General features: G+C 39.3%; 1 protein-coding gene across 1 annotated transcript; it reads right to left on the bottom strand.

Moving 5' to 3' along the window:
* Window positions 1-7: 7 nt before the first annotated feature.
* Window positions 8-16,019, bottom strand: LOC103154674 (golgin subfamily A member 6-like protein 22). Its single transcript, XM_016662901.1, has 4 exons — window positions 15,905-16,019; window positions 11,723-11,793; window positions 9,152-9,247; window positions 8-1,578 (listed from the first exon to the last, which is right to left on the bottom strand). The coding sequence occupies exons 2-4, from the start codon at window positions 11,790-11,792 to the stop codon at window positions 116-118; spliced, it is 1,629 nt and encodes a 542-aa protein (XP_016518387.1). The 5' UTR covers window position 11,793; window positions 15,905-16,019; the 3' UTR covers window positions 8-115.
* Window positions 16,020-16,275: the final 256 nt, after the last annotated feature.

Genomic DNA, 16,275 nt, shown 5'->3' with positions numbered 1-16,275 from the left:
TCCCGTAACATATAATTACTCAGTAATACTTTTACATTTCCTGTCAACTAAACATCTTTGAATGCAAAACACGGTGGACTGCCGGTGGACCGACTCAACGCCCCGACCACCGGGCTTAGCAAGTTTTCTGGGGGAAACCCTGGAATATTTCAAAATTAAAGTGAGTAATCAAGAGTTTCAAAGGTAATCTAGAAATATAATTACTATGTTCAGGACAGAATCCTTCAACTGGAAAGGTTCTATGATCCAAGATGAAATGGTAGGCTTTCCTTAGGGCATCTCTCTCAATGCATCGTTTCTCTGCCTCCCGTTTTATTTTTTTCAGCTCCTCTTTCTCTTCGACCAGCTTCTTTTTCTCTTTGTCCAGCTCCTCTCTTTTTTTGATCAGGTCCTCTCTTTTTTTGATCAGTTCCAGTTTTTCTTTGGCCATGTCCGTTTTCTTTTTGTCCAGCTCTTCGTTCTCTTTGGGCAGCTCCTTTTTTTCTTTGTTGAGCTCTTCTTTCTCTTTGGTCAGCTCCTCTTTCATTTTGCTGAGCTTCTCTTGATTTTTCCTCAGCTCCTCTTTCTCTTTAGTCAGCTCATCTTCCTCTTTGCTCAGCTCCTCTTGCTTTGTCCTCATCTTCTCTACCTCTTTGCTGAACTCATCTTTCTCTTTGCTCAGCTCCTCAATCTCTTTGTTCAGCTCCTCTGTCTCTTTGTTCAGCTCCTCTGTCTCTTTGCTCAGCTCCTCTGTCTCTTTGCTAAACTCCTCTGTCCCTTTGCGAAGCTCCTCTGTCCCTTTCCTGAGTTGTTCTTTTTCTCTCCTCAGTTGTTCTTTATCTTTGAGAAGCTTCTCTTCATCTTTGTTCAACTCCTCTTTTTCTTTATTCAGCTGCTTTTTCTCTCTATTGAGCTCCTTTGTCCTTTTTCTCAGATCCTTTTCTTTTTCCAAATCCTCTTGCAGTTTTCCCAGCTCCTCTTGCTCTTTTCTCAGCTCCTCTTGCTCTTTTCTCAGCTCTACTTGCTCTTTTTCCAGCTCCTCTCTCTCCTTGTTCACCTTCTTTTCTTCTTCACTAATTTTCTGTTTCTCTTTGGTCAGCTCCTGTTTCTCTTTGTTCAGCTTCTCTGTCTTCTGAATCACCTCCTCTTTCTTTTTTCTCAGTTCCTCTTTGTCTTTGTTAAACTCTCTTCTCTTTTGATTCAGCTCCTCCCTTTTTTGCCTCAGCTCCTCTCTGTCTCGGATCACCTCCTCTTTGTCTTGATTAACCTTTTCTCTGTCTTGGTTTAGCTTCTTTCTGTCTTCAGTAAGCTTTTCTCTGTCTCGTTTCAGCTCCTCTGCATCTTGTCTCAACACCTCTCTGTCTTGTTTCAGCTTCTCTCTGTCTCGGTTTACCTCCAATAAGTCTCGGCGCAGCTGATTTAAGTCTTGGATCAGATCTGCTTTTTCTTGGTCAATTCCTTCTTTGAATTGGGTCAACTCTTTCTCTCGGATCAGCTCCTTGATCTGGCTCTCTATCATCTTTTGTTGCTGAACCAGGTGACTTTTTTCAGTTGTAAGGCTGTTGATATTTTCATGCTGCTTGGTTGTCATCACAGTCACTATAAAAACACACAAGTTAGTCAAAGTCATTCAAACTATCTTCATTAACATTTTCCATTTCTCAGACCCTTTCAGGATTTCAGACAGTATTCTTATGCTGAGTTCACACCAAATGCGAGTTGAGCATCAGGGGCATCTAGTTTACATTCAAAGCCTATGTTAGCGTGCGTTGTGGTGCATTTCGCACTCCTAATGCTCCGTGTTTGAACCATTTCAGGCGTGAGAAGCACGTCCAACGTCAGAGTTGGAAAATCTGAAATTTTGCCGCTGGATGTGGAGCGTCAACTAATCAGAAAGACTTTGCTATCTGGCATGGTGCCCTGCAGTTCATGTACTGCCAAGACATGCAGACACCGATGTGGGTTGGCAGGTTGTCAAACAGCTCGGGTGAGACAAAAATAGAGCTGATAGCGACCATCATTACTGCCCAGCTAGCCTGTGAAACACACCAAACAAACATCTCTGAATTATCTTGTGATTTCAAACACGTGGCTGACGTCAACTGTTGCTTTTAGCAAATAAAGCCAAGTCACGGTAATGAGAGACAAACCTGGGAATGTTCTCTCCACATTCATTAAGCACCTTCAGGCAGTCTTTAATGTTATTAGTGTCCTTTTGAGGGCCTTTATGCCTGATGCAGCGCACTGTCGTGTAAAATTCAAACAACAAACGCTTGGACTCTTCAATCCATTCAGACGAGAAGTTGCCTGAGACCAGCAAAACAATCTCATCTTGTGACAGAGTCCTCATTTTAATGACAATAAAGTTTAAAATCTCATCCTCTATGATCACTGTCCCATCTGCTGTTTTATTTATAAGAATCTCAGATTTTGTTTGAGAACCCCCAGTACGCACCGCCGCACTTGCCGCCATCTTTATGTGCTCATGAATCACATGTGATTCATTTAAAAATGTAAAAAAACATATTTTATACATTACAAAAGTGCTTTTTTGGATCTATACAAGACGTGATTCTTCTGACTGAAGTGTCACAAATACAATAGTTACTGCAAACGACATACGTTGAAGGTTTTACTGTTAATGCATTCTATAATTACAGTTATGTACTGACAACCAGGTATAGACAGTGGATAAATGGATGTTAAATTTCATAATTTAACATCCATTCTTTATACCACTCATTAAACACACTTGTACTTGTAAGGTCTCCAGTGGTAAATCGGAGAGATGTAGGGTACGTCCTGCACAGGTCACCAGTTAATCACAAGGCAACACAGATGGGACCATCAATCATGCACACACCAGGGTTTCCCCCGGTGTATTATGAACCTGGCAGTCCGCCATGCAGCTCCTCTTTTAATACTAATAAAAATAAAAATAAAAAATTGCTTAATTTTTTTTAAAGGCTGGATTGCAAGCATCTGTTGCTCCAAGTGCTGCACTGGAGGCGCAGATTTATTCCTAAAGGATAGGTTTATAATAAATAGGTTTATAGTTCATGCATTTAAAGCTGGCAGCGCGCACCAATAACACCGCTGGCGGCTATGGTCGTTGCCTCACGTGCTGCCGCGGCTTGATGAAGTTTACCTCAGCACGGATCACACGTGCCTCCTCACTCATTCTGGACACAGGCTGATCCAGGCACGTGCAGAGGAGGAGACCTGGGGGGGCTTGAGGACCTGCCCCTTTTGCTCCTTGTCCCCAAGTGCCCTTTTGGTCAATTTTTTTTTATTATTATTATTCCCTAAGCCCTCTTCGGATACATAATAACATGTAATAAAATTATTTGTTTTTTGTTGGGGTTTTTTGTACAGCATAATAAGATGGTCACCTTGTTACCTTTGACCTTTTGCCTGTGACGCAGTTGCCTCTCGCGCAGTGAGATAAGGCGGCCACCTGGAGCTCAACATAGCGAACGTTCCAGATTACAGAACAGTTTTTGGTGAATTAAAATGTTTTAGGTGAATAAAGTGGAGTAGACTTGGTATTTGTCAGATGACAGAAAACAATGAAGTCTTGTTTTTGCTTCAGCGGTTTAAGCAGAGAGGTAATGAAATACAACAGACACTGACAGGCCTCTGTCTGCTTTTCTCTGAAGAACTACTGAGGGGAGGAGACAGCCAGGTGAGGAGAAACTGTTCTTATCTATCGATTCAGTATTTTTATCATACAGACATTAGGCTGTTGTGCTATTAGCTAGCTGCTAGCTAACGACTTTGCTAGCAAAGCTAGATAACTGAAATGTTTCTTCCCTGTATCGTTAATGATATCAGTCATTCTCCAGTATTGCTTATGCAATAGGGGAACATCGCCCGTCCAAAACCGATCATCTCCATAATGGATTTATGTCGGATCTTCTAATTTCCTTTGCTGCATAATGTACATTGCATTTATTATGGCGTTAGGTAAATGTTTCTTGAAGGAGAGTAACACTTAAATTAAAGTCCAACAAGGATATTCATTTAGAATTAAAAATAACACACCTTGAATTACCATGATAGATATAATGTATGTAATAAAAGTCATTAATGAAGGGGAAAAAACTCAACTCAGACTTTAAGTAAGTTTAGGGTCTGGTTCACAGAGTATGAAGTTAAATACAATAAAACTGTAATCAAAACTTTTGAAACTGTAATGATTTCTTTTTTTTTTTTTAAAACAAACATTTTGTTTATAAAACTTTTTTAAATTAACTAATTTTTATCTTGTGAACTTAAAAAAGTTATTTGTCAAACAAACTTTTATTTGCACACATCATAAATCTTTTGTTGTGATTTTAAGCAGAATTTTTTTTAATTTATCATTGTTTATTAAACTCTGAAAGCTGAGAGGCTTAGTTAATATTCTGTCCCAGAATGCGGTTAGATGTGCCCTTTCTTTTGAGCACCTGCCCCTTTAGTGGTCTCTGCATGGCCCTGATATCATCATATGGAAGATATGTTTATAAAATGTACCTGGCAGTACATGCACATTGACAAAGGTAATTTCTTGTCCCTCGAGCCTACCCACAACTATATTATATCTACCATCTTTGTCTTTATATTTATGGATCACCTCAAATGTGACCCTGTGGGATATTAAGGTTGCCACCCCCCTTCTATGACCTGATTCATGTGATACACTAAATACCTGATTAAAGCCCAATCTTTTAAGTTTACTATTCTCTACCTCTGAGAGATGTGTTTCCTGGAGGAATATTACCTCTGCCTTTTCTTTTTTCTTTTTTTTCTAATATTCTGTCCTTTTTTATTGGGTTAAGAACTACTTTTACATTATAGGTTGTGATTCTTAGTGGTGATAATGAAGTCATGGGTTGTATATCATTGAATATTCATAACAAGTAAAATAAGTGAAATCCATAAGTTACTCAAACAAAGAATGACTGTAAACAACCCAAACATTTTAGCTTTGCCAATCAAGTTAACACACGTCCATTTAAGGACTCCCTTTCCACTGGTCTTATTAATGAGCGATTTTGAGGGAAAACCAGTGCAACTCCGTGGTTGCGAAGGGCCCTCTGGTGGTGTTACCTGGTTATAGCGTTCCATTATCTAGGAGGTGTACTCCCCGACTCCAAATAACATCACGATGGAAAAAGAAAAACGGATATGTTTGATCCATCCGCTACTATGGTTGTGCTTGTTCTCTTCAAACAGGGGGACCACCACCCCAGTCTGCCAATCCAGAGGAACTGCCCCCGATGTCCATGCGATATTGCAGAGTCACGTGAGTCAACACAACCCTACAACATCCAGAGCCTTAAGGATCTCATCCACCCCCGGGGCCCTGCCACCGAGGAGCTTTTTCACTACCTCAGCGACCTCGTCCCCAGAGATTGGAGAGCCCAACCCAGAGTCCCCAGGCTCAGCTTCCTCAACAGAAGGCATATTGGTGGGATTGAGGAGGTCTTCGAAGTATTCCGCCCACCGGCCCACAACGTCCCGAGTTGAGGTCAGCAGCACACCATCCCCACTATAAACAGTGGTGGTGCTTCCCCCTCCTGAGATGCCGGATGGTGGACCAGAATCGCCTCGAAGCCGTACGGAAGTCTTTCTCCATGGCCTCTCCAAACTCCTCCCACGCCCGAGTTTTTGCTTCCGCGACCACCTGAGCCGCATGCTGCTTCGCCCGCCAGTACCCATCAGCTGCTTTTGGAGTCCCACAAGCCAAAAAGGCCCGATAGGACTCCTTCTTCAGCTTGACAGCATCCCTCACCGAAGGTGTCCAACAACGGGTTCGAGGGTTGCCGCCGCGATGGGCACCAACAAACTTGCGGCCACAGCTCCGATAAGCCACCTCGGCAATGGAGGCACGGAACAGGGTCCATTCAGACTCAATGTCCCCCACCTCCCCAGGACGTGTTCGAAGTTCTGCCGGAGATGGGAGTTAAAGCTCCATCTCACGGGGACTCTGCCAGACGTTCCCAGCAGACCTTCACTATATGTTTGGGCCTGCCAGGTCTGACTGGCTTCTAGGCCTGTCGCGATAAACGATATATCAATTAATCGCACGATAAATTAAACCTATCGGCCTCATTTTAATTATCGGCTTTATCGTCTCTTCCTACCTTTTTTTCTTTCTGTTGATGACACTGAATAAAAAAGGCTCAGCTCCGGTGCTCTCTCTCATTTCCTTGATGTAATGTCCAGTGCACACTACACGAGTTGTCAACCGATTGTCGGTCCATTTTCAAATCTGAGAGACACATTAGCTGACAGAAATCCTGGGTATAACGGTTCGATCGGGTTCGATAATGCCATGTGGTGTCCAGCCACCTGGGCACAAAATAATGGCTACAAGTCCAGTTAACTCATTTTAAAACCAGGCATTAATGACTGCTTTACTAGAATCTACCTGTGATGCATGTGGCTAGAGTCAGCGTAAAGTTCTGACTGAATGAAAATCATTATAACCTATTTATGTCACGTTAACGAAGAACAGCTGAAAACTTACCGGGTTTATCAACTGCTGTAGCAATTTGGCTCCGACTCCTCCCTTTGTCATTTCTATATTCTTTGCACGACATGTTGAATAAACATCAATGTTTCCACATATCATCTCCGATGTCCGCTGGACTTCGGGTTGCGCTGAGTCAGTTGTTTGGGATTCCCCTTGTTATTTCCCCTCAGAAAGCAGGAGGAGAATCTGCGCTTTCTGATTGGCTACCTGTCACATTCAGCATTAAGCTCCCAGTCGGGGAAAACCCCTGATTTAGATCAGAGCGGCCACGACGATCCACCGTAACACTCCACACACTGCAGGATGATCGTTTACGAAATCACCAGCGAGAATCTTGGATCGGCCAACTATCTAAGATTGTCATAAGGGCAAAACGGGGGCAAAAAATCGTGTAGTGTGAACTATTGCATCAGGATGTGCCCATCTTCTCTATTTAAATCTAGTGATTACTGAAGGCCAATATAGTATACAGACTTTATGATCTGCACTCTTTTGGTTGAATGCAGTATTTATTTCCACTTTGGCTTTATGTTGTTTAGTTTTTATTCAAGTACGTTTTTTGTTAATGGAGATTGAGAATCAATTTTATTTTTGTTTTTGATTGTTTTGTTTATTTAGTTTATCAGTTACAGTGTTATGTGTTCTTTTGAAAATAAAGTGTATCTATCTATGGCAGGAAATCGCGTGCATTATTAGTCAATATCGTTTATCGGAATAATTTTTTAGACAATTAATCGCTCAGCAAAATTTGTTATTGTGACAGGCCTACCGGCTTCCTCCCCCACCACCGGAGCCAACTCACCACCAGGTAGTGGTCAGTGGACAGCTCCGCACCTCTCTTCACCCGAGTGTCCAAGACATATGGTCGCAGATCCGATGAAACAATGACAGGCCGCAGTTTGATGATTGATTTTGTCATTGTTTCATCGGATCTGTCCTAAAATGAGACAGATAATCTCTGAGAAAATAATCGATCTCCTCCCTGTTCTGCATAATCACTCCGCTCAGTCAGAAACAGCCACTCAGAACTAGCAATAACCAGCTAGCCGCCATGCTATCAGGAAGTTTTCATTTAGTAACTCAGGATTGTTTATTGTACCTGCATTTGCCTTTGAATGTTAAGTTTTATGCTTGAATTTTTTGGCAATGTTGAGAGGTTTTATTTTGACTCTTTACATTATTTAGCCTCTTCAGAGCCTTCATATGCTTTCAGTCTGTTAACCCTTCTACGCGGGAACGTGTCGCCAGCGACACATCCAAATTTGCAGTACCGTAATTCCGCCACACGTAGCGCTATCTGAAAAATTCCAACGGTTTCTGAAAGGGGAGACGTTGCACTTTCCAGCAAGTATCGGGTTAATATGATAACTTCACAGCTGCAGCTCCAGAGACTGTAATTAATCCGGGGGGCACTCTTTAATAGACGGCATATTGCGAAAATAACTTGCTGGATATTGAAAGTTCCAGTTGTTATCGATACATGGGTAAGTATATCATCTCACAGGACATTTAAAGAACTACTTACAATTAAAATAAGGAAGGTTTATTTAGGCAGACACTTGAAACTTCAGCATAAATTGGGTTAAAGACAGTATTACCGATAGCAGTACAATTTGCACAATGCCTGTTTTATTTTGTTTTTTTTTTTCTTGGAAAAAGTTTTTTGTCTAAATTAAGGTGAATTCATGGTTCCTTTTTCTACATAATGCAACCGGTAGTGCTTATGATTAAAAAAAATAATTATTATGTGATCGGTATCGGTGTTCGGCCGTGATCGGCCCTCTTGGGTGATCGGAATCGGCAGGAAAAAACCTGATCGGCACATCTCTACCTAAGAGTCGTGGTTTTGGGACTGTAGAAGGAAGCCGGAGAAAACACAGGGAGAACATGCAAACTCCATGCAAAAAGATCCCAGGTTGAGATTCGAACTGCAAGGCAACAATGCTGCCATTGTGCAACATTTTTATATAATATTATTGTTGATTATACTATTTTATGCATGTGTTGTGATTTTTTGTTGGAAGGCTTGACAATAATTGGGCTTATTTTCCATCATGATCCTTAAGCTCCTCCACTTAAGGCAGAGACTACACCGAACTCAGAGGGCAAAGTGCAGAAACTCCTCAGACTTAACCAGTAAATAAATACAATTGATAAAAATTAGTGGAACATTTTTAGACTTAATGGTGCAGATGAAGATTTTTGTTTCTGCCAAAGCAATTCAAGCTTATTTTTCTTTTATTATGATTCTAAATTAAAAATATCTCTAAAATGTTATTAATACACACAACACAATTTCTTTGATTGTGAGTTTGACATCATCGGGAAGCTTAGAATCCACACTTTCAGGCTCTGTTACAGGTAGACTGGGTAACTGTTTTGTTGTGACCGGTCGCATTTACAAAACAACACCACTCGTCTCATTAGAATGAACAGAGAAAATAATGTCTGTTATTGTTATAGCAATAAAACACTAACATTTTCATTTCAGATTGTGTTATTGTGGGTCATTCCAAGTTTGGTGGTCCGTGAGTGTTTGTTAAATGTGTAAAGTGATACTGAGCCTGAAAGTTTGCTCTAATTCGTCTAAATCTGTAAAAACGTGACATAAAGGAAGCTACTTAAAATGTATTCTGCTGAAATGAAACTCACTGTAGACGACTTTTCCAACCAGAACGACACAAAACATCCCCAAACACACCAACAACAGAAAAGGGCGCCGGACTGTTGCAGATTGAACTCCTTGATCTGAAAGAAAAAATGGAATCAATGTCATTATTGATCAATCAATCAAGTTTATTTGTACAGCACTTTTCTGCAACAAGGAAGTTCAAAGTGGTTTACATTGTGAAACCATCATAAACACATCATGCTGTCACCAATTGTGGATCCAGTAACAGATATTACATTTGATTAAAATGATTAAAATCATCAAAACACATCAAATATGTTGGTCAATGATCCAGTGATTACTGGTGGGGGTTTAGACTTGTCTTAAAGGGACTCAGTGTTTCTGCTGTTTTACAGTTTTCTGGAAGTTTGTTACAGATTTGTGGTGCATAGAAGCTGAAAACTGCTTCTCCATGTTTGGTTCTGGTTCTGGGGATGCAGAGCAGAACCAGAAGACCTGAGTGGTCTGGAAGGTTGATACAACGGGTTTTAATGTAGTGCGGTACAAAGCTGTTCAGATAGTCATAAACTAACAGCAGACTTCTGAAGTCTGTTCTCTGAGCTACAGATGTGCTCTGTCTTCCTGGTTTTAAGTGAGAATGTCAGCATCAGATGCAGCTATTTAATTGACTTTTTAGTCAGACATGTAAAGACACTGTTGCAGTAATCAAAACGACTAAAGATATGCATGGTTAGTTTCTCTAGATCTTGTTGGACAATTAGTCCTTTAATCCCGGAAATATTCTCCAGGTGATAGAAAGCTGACTTTGTGATTGCCTTTATGTGGCTATACAGGTTCAGCTCTCAGTCTGTCACTTATTGCTATAAAATTATATATTATGATGCAGAGAATCACATATCTAAGTTTAAACTGTTACAGAGTAAACACAATAATCTTTATCTGTGGCATTGTTCATTAAAATGGCACATTTCTGATGTATTAAAATTAAATGCTATCGGTTCACTAAATGATATTAGCGATTAGGTATTATTCAGCAAGTATTTTTACTTTTAATACTTAATTATTTTTAAAAACCAGTACTTTTTTACTTTTACTTAAGTAAAATGTTAATGTGGTAGTTTTACTTTTACATGATTACATTTTTGTCTGTGTATTTGTACTTTTACTTAAGTACATTTTTTGAGTACTTTCTCCACCACTGCTGAAACTAATCGGAGCAGTACATGGACTCTGATGGACTGTTATACCTAATAGTTTTAATTTTATTGAAGTCAAGCTAGTAAGTTAAAAAGATACACTTGATGTTTATTGGTTAAAGTAGAAAGTGAAAAATATAAGACTAAAAAAGAAAAATAAATGTTGGTCAGAATATTTGACTATGAAAATATATTTAACAAAATGTTGATAAATATGCTTATTTATTGGTGTGAAATTTTACTACTAAATGTTGACTGTTTATATTTTGGAGTATAACTGGTTTAAAGTAGGGGTCCCCCAAACTACGGCCCGCCTCCTCATTTGGTCCGGCCCCCTGAACAGTACCAGAGAGCATTCAGTGTTTTTTTCATATATATGTGGATTTTTCTTCAACCACCAGGGGGGCTCTTGAGCAGATATGAAACTTAGTTTCCCTCAATGGCATATATACCAGTCAGTACCAGTCACCGTTTCGCTCACGGTTTTTTTCCATTTGCATTCTGGGTAAAAATCCATCTACAAACGTGAATGTGTCGTCGGCAGTAATCCAGCCCCCCGCCCCCGGTCCGCAGTTTCACTCTCCCTCCACTACTACAACACACGCCCGTGTAAAACTCATTAATCTACTTAACCGCTAAGTCAGGATGCCATATAACTGTTAATAACAAAGTGTATGATGATCTACGTCATGATCCTATGTTGCTGATTAAATAAAATCATATGGTAATGACAACGTATACATGTCTGAGCTAAGCGTATGACTATCTGACAATGTATGCTGATCTGACAGAACACCGGCCCCCGACCAGAAAAAGGAACAGTCATGTGGCCCTCGCAGGAAAAAGTTTGGGGACCCCTGGTTTAAAGCATGGATATTTGTTTATTTCACAATGCATTTATCTTAATTTGAGAATGTAATAGGTGTGTTTCTGTTTCTTTTGAGGTTTTTCACCTATGTGGCTGAAAGGCTAAATCACTATGGTGACCATCATACAAAAATAAAGATGGACCAGTAAATTGAAGTGAAATCCAGTTAAACGTTTCATTGTAGAGACTATCCCTTTCAAGTAGGGAATCGCACAGTAAAGCAAACCTGACAAGACTTGACAATTGTACCACTAAAATCTAACTATTATCCGTTTTATGTTTTTATATAAAGAACTCCTAATTGTTGCTGAAATGTGCTATAAAAACCAAACTTGGCTTGCAGAGAGATTTCTCAGATGATGCAAAAAAGGCTCAAGGTTTACATGTGACATAAAAACAATTCTTGTTACAGCCCATGTTAAGAAACTAACTTCCTACAGAGGGAATAAAAATGTATAAAGTGCATCTGGATAGCATTGTTACTTTTTAATCCTCATAAAATTTAAAATACGTATAGAGTCACTTACATGTAAGGTGATGTTTGGTATTGTTGACATTGACTGCAGAAGAGCTGTCTTCATCCATGTTGTTCTCCATCCTTTACGGGAAAAATAAAGATTTAGATATTATAAAATGTCCAACAGCTGCTTGAGTGATCTCAGCTGTAGCTCATGGAAAGCAGGTGGGTTCTTCTTCCTCTTTTTAAAAGTGGTCAGGGTGCGATGCAGCATCTCCATCGCTGCTCTGTGGTTCATTTCCTTACTCCAACAGTTTTGGGAAACAAGTCTGCTTCTGTAACAAACCTTTCATGCCAAGAAGCTAGCTCTCACTCTGTCTCATAAACAGTTCTGCAACTTTCCTGTCCTTGGTTATAAAATATATCTATTCACTCCATAAGGGTTTGCACTCTGATGCATATAATATGTTTTACAATCTTTGCGCTTGTAGAAGATACTTTAACAAATGACCACAGTTACTCATTTGGTGATCAGACCAGATGTAAAACATGAACTTTGTCCTGCCACCATAGAAAGAGAAAACTATGGCCCTGTCTACATGACAACAAAATGGAAGAGTTTTGTTTTGTTTGTACTGTATATTTACACGAAAATACAGATTTTTTTTTTTTTTGACAATGGCAGTTTCAGGACGGGTTCCAGAGTGCAATGGTTCTAAAACATACCAGTGTGCGTTATCTTGTAAACAGAATAAGTTGATCTTTTCTGAAAGCAGCTCATGCATACTATGACGCAAAACATATTCTCTTCCTACAATCCACAGAAGAAGAAACTACTGATAATGTCAGATGCCAGAGTATTGTTTGTGCTTCTGACTCTTATGAGGCCTCATTGGGTGTATGGCACATTTTCCAAACTGTCGACACTGTGTTGAAACTGTGTCGCTGTGTCACTTGCAGTGACATCTTCTGGATTTAAAAAGTAATTGCAGGCAAATTAAATAAAGACTGGAAACAGTCTGAACAAGATTCGTTCACGTTTTTATTTAGAAACATCAGCTGCTGTAACAGCTTTGGGCTGAGGTGATTGCACCATTTACAAACCATTTCATTGTAATTACATAGAGTGATTTGCAAGAATATTAAAATACAAATAAACACAATTAGCAATCATGATAAACCTGAACTGGGTGCAGATGGTCGAGTTGAAGGTCCAGTTAAATCACCTGCTTTCTGTAAACACCAGAGTTTACCACAGGATTGTTAACCAGTTCATCCCCTCATACCGGTGTTACGATAAGGCTTCAGCATTGTGGAATTGCTCAGTTTACATTAAGACAAAACTTGGGAGCAAATCCTACATTTTTCACCTATAATATAAATATAATCCATGTAAACTAACTCAAATATACCATGGAAAGGAATTTGAATAATCCAAAAAAAAAAAAAAGATCAAAAGTGGAAATGAGAACAGAATAAAAATTTACCTTATTCTCCGTGATGAGATCAAAATGGTTAATTCATGCCTGTATTCAAATAGGAGTCAAAAACCGACGCAAAGCAAAGAACACAAAGTATCTCCATCCAACAAAACCCACAAATGTGTCAATTGTTTCTCACTCATACGTACATACAATTTGGCGTGTTCACATCCAAACAACACAGGAACTGCATTGGCCACATGGTTTTTCTTAAAGTGATGCGCGCACTGACATGGGGTTTCATCTTGTTTCACCGGCACATGTGCCGAGATTTCTGTCATCTGGCCCATCACTACAACTGGATGTGACCTGGGAGGACATCCCAGTGGTGGGATAACTTTGGAAACAATGTCGATGCAGAGTCATACTTTCGATTGTGTCTGTAAGCTTATCCAGTTTTTCTGAGTTTTGCCACTCGGACTCTCCCAGATGGTCTACCATTCTTCTTTTTATTTGGAGGTCTTTCTGTAATACAGCTTCTGAGCATAGTCTTTTCTTCAGTCTCTGTTGTCTGTGGGTTTGCAGCCTGGTCAGAAGAAAGAAGAAACAAATAACGAGAAAATCTGTTAGAATGGGAAAGCATAGGGAACAATCAGACACCACCACCCCCAGCAGCAACAATTCAGTGGTTTGTGGCACCTGATGAGAAAATGACTTATTTCCCTAAAGTTCATAAGTAGTAATATAGAATAATGTTTTGTTGTTCTTTTAGTGAAGTTAAAACAAATTCCACTGGTCAACTTGCATTCCGACAGGCATAACGGTGTTAATCATTACTATTTTCAGGTTTCTTACTTTAAATTATGACACCAGGATTAATCCGTTTGAAATGCTTTCCACATATAGTTTAACATGTATCCTGCACAATACCAAATTCAATACAGAAGAAAACCTACGAATGTAGCTGATTCATGAGAGCAATTCAACCTCAATTTACAACACTTTGAGCATCTTCAATCTGCTGTAGTTAAAAAACTACTATACATTTGCAAACTTGGACTGGACTATTCTATACAGCTTTTTGAGTTGCAACTTCAACCAGATGCAAACACCTAATGTCAGCCTTCATTGAAGCATCACTAATCAAATACAGGTTTCACAGATTGCAAACAAAAATTCTTGTTGCTCAGAAGTGTTGCATTGCGACTCCAAAATGTTACATTGCTGTCTGGACCAACATGGACTAACTGTAAGTTTTTATTTTATGTTTTTTTATTGTTATATTGTGTTTTGATGTACAGCACTTTGTATCAGCTGTGGTTGTTTTAAAGTGCTTTATAAATAAAGTTAGTATGGTATGGTATGGTATGGTAATATAATAAACACCAAGCAAATATTAATCTAGAATTTGTACTCACTTGAAGCATTTCCCTTCAGGACTTCGCAACTGTAGATTCCTCGTTTGATTCACACACTGAATGTGGTGTTGAACTGTCTGAAAGGATGGTGCCCGGGTCACAATCAGCTGTTCCAGCACCGAATTCAAGCCGGTTACCCACCCCATATTTCCACAGCATGCCTGTATTTTCCCCAGGTTGCTTTCAGTTTGGACAGTACCTGGGCTTGTTATGGCAGTTTATATCTTTATATACATCCACATACTTCGAAATGCATGATTCTCAATCAAGGTACTCTTGGCATTTGGTGGTTTTATAATTTAAAGTCACCCCAAGAAACAGCTAAACCTCGTCGTCTGCCCAAAGAAATTCTTTATTCTTACCATTTTTATGGTTATAATGGCTTTCAGGTAGAAGTAAATTGTTTTACACATATGCACGCAAGTTTCAAAGAACCTAGCACCAACTAGTGGTGTGTCGAGGGAATTACACCTTGTCGATGTGTACTGTTGCTGTGGAAACAAAGACTGTAATTAAAACGTATTCATGTAAAATAGAAATGGTAAAAATTTCCATTTTTGTTGGATGATTGTTGTGTAAACAGGGCCTCAGTGATCATTGGTATAAAAAATACAAATATGGCAGCGTGGGAAAATATGTAAAAAGACGCGACAAGGCCTAAACTTTTCCGTTTTAAATGATTGTCTCTTCCTACTCTGCATGGAGTCGGTACTGTTCACTGATGTTTCTAAAAGCATATATTTTCTCCTTTAAAAAGAAGAACTATGTTCTTATACATCTCTGAATAATAGAGGAATATTTTATGGTAGAACTTATTAGTTTAGATCAATAAAATACATTAACTATAAGACAAATTAGCAAATGTAAATATCTCTTCTCCAGTAATGTCATATTTTACATCGGAACAGGATTTGCCAGAAAGCCTAAACTCTCATCTTTTCAGGAAGTCTATTTTGTGTCCTGCTTTCAGCTAGCTCCCACCCATTTATATCAGCAATAAAAAATAATTACCGATATGAAAATCAATCATTTCTATGGCAACGGGTCTGCGTAGCGAAGCAAGCACAAGCAGCGAGAAAAATGAACGAGTGGTTTGGAGCTGTTCTTCAACGGTTTTGCTGTGGCGAACTGCACTAAATTAATGATACCTAGATCTTTAGGTTTAATGTCGTTAACGGAATTGTTTTGAAGCGGAAGCGGCAGGTATACAGTTGTCTTTTTGCTCTCTAGCGTTGTGCGCATGCCCGAAATTAAACAATAACATACAACTTGTTTACAGTAACGATAGTTAGCATTTTGGCTAGCGGCAGTAAACAATTATTTATAATGCACATGCATACCTCAAAATAGAATCGATGTCAATGAAACACTTATAAACATGATACCTATCTATTACTTGTGCAGTTAACCCACCTAGAAAACAGAAATTCGAGTCTCAATAATGGCTTTGCTGCGATGCTGACTTCTTTTTCCTTCCTTCTTTCTTCTTCTTCTTCTGTGGTGGTTATTGGCGGTTGGCCAAAAACGGAATTGGTGCATTACCACCACCGACTGGTATGAAATGTGGAACGTCACGAAAGGATTATATATCTCATATAATTAATAACAATATGTCTTATATAATTATTATAATTATATATGTTTAATTTAACGAAATATTACCTGATGAATTTTCCTTTAGCGCACCTCTCTAGCTCTCAGTGAAGGTGGACACTTTTTTTTCTCTGCTCCCTTCTTGCCACAGTTGCACTCCGTCATGTCTCCGCCTTCCACTCATGTCTTTG

This window comes from Poecilia formosa, unplaced genomic scaffold (assembly GCF_000485575.1).
Source record: "Poecilia formosa unplaced genomic scaffold, Poecilia_formosa-5.1.2 Scaffold394, whole genome shotgun sequence".
Classification (NCBI taxonomy): domain Eukaryota; kingdom Metazoa; phylum Chordata; class Actinopteri; order Cyprinodontiformes; family Poeciliidae; genus Poecilia; species Poecilia formosa.
This window is presented reverse-complemented; position numbering and strand designations above follow the sequence as displayed.

Bases quoted from the DNA above. Each gene is read 5' to 3' on its own strand.
- LOC103154674 (XM_016662901.1), bottom strand. From the start codon at position 11,792: ATGGAGAACAACATGGATGAAGACAGCTCTTCTGCAGTCAATGTCAAC. The intron at 9,248-11,722 runs GTAAGTGACTCT...TTTTTCTTTCAG, and splicing joins TACCAAACATCACCTTACAT to ATCAAGGAGTTCAATCTGCA. The intron at 1,579-9,151 runs GTGAGTTTCATT...GTGTTTTTATAG, and splicing joins GGTTGGAAAAGTCGTCTACA to TGACTGTGATGACAACCAAG.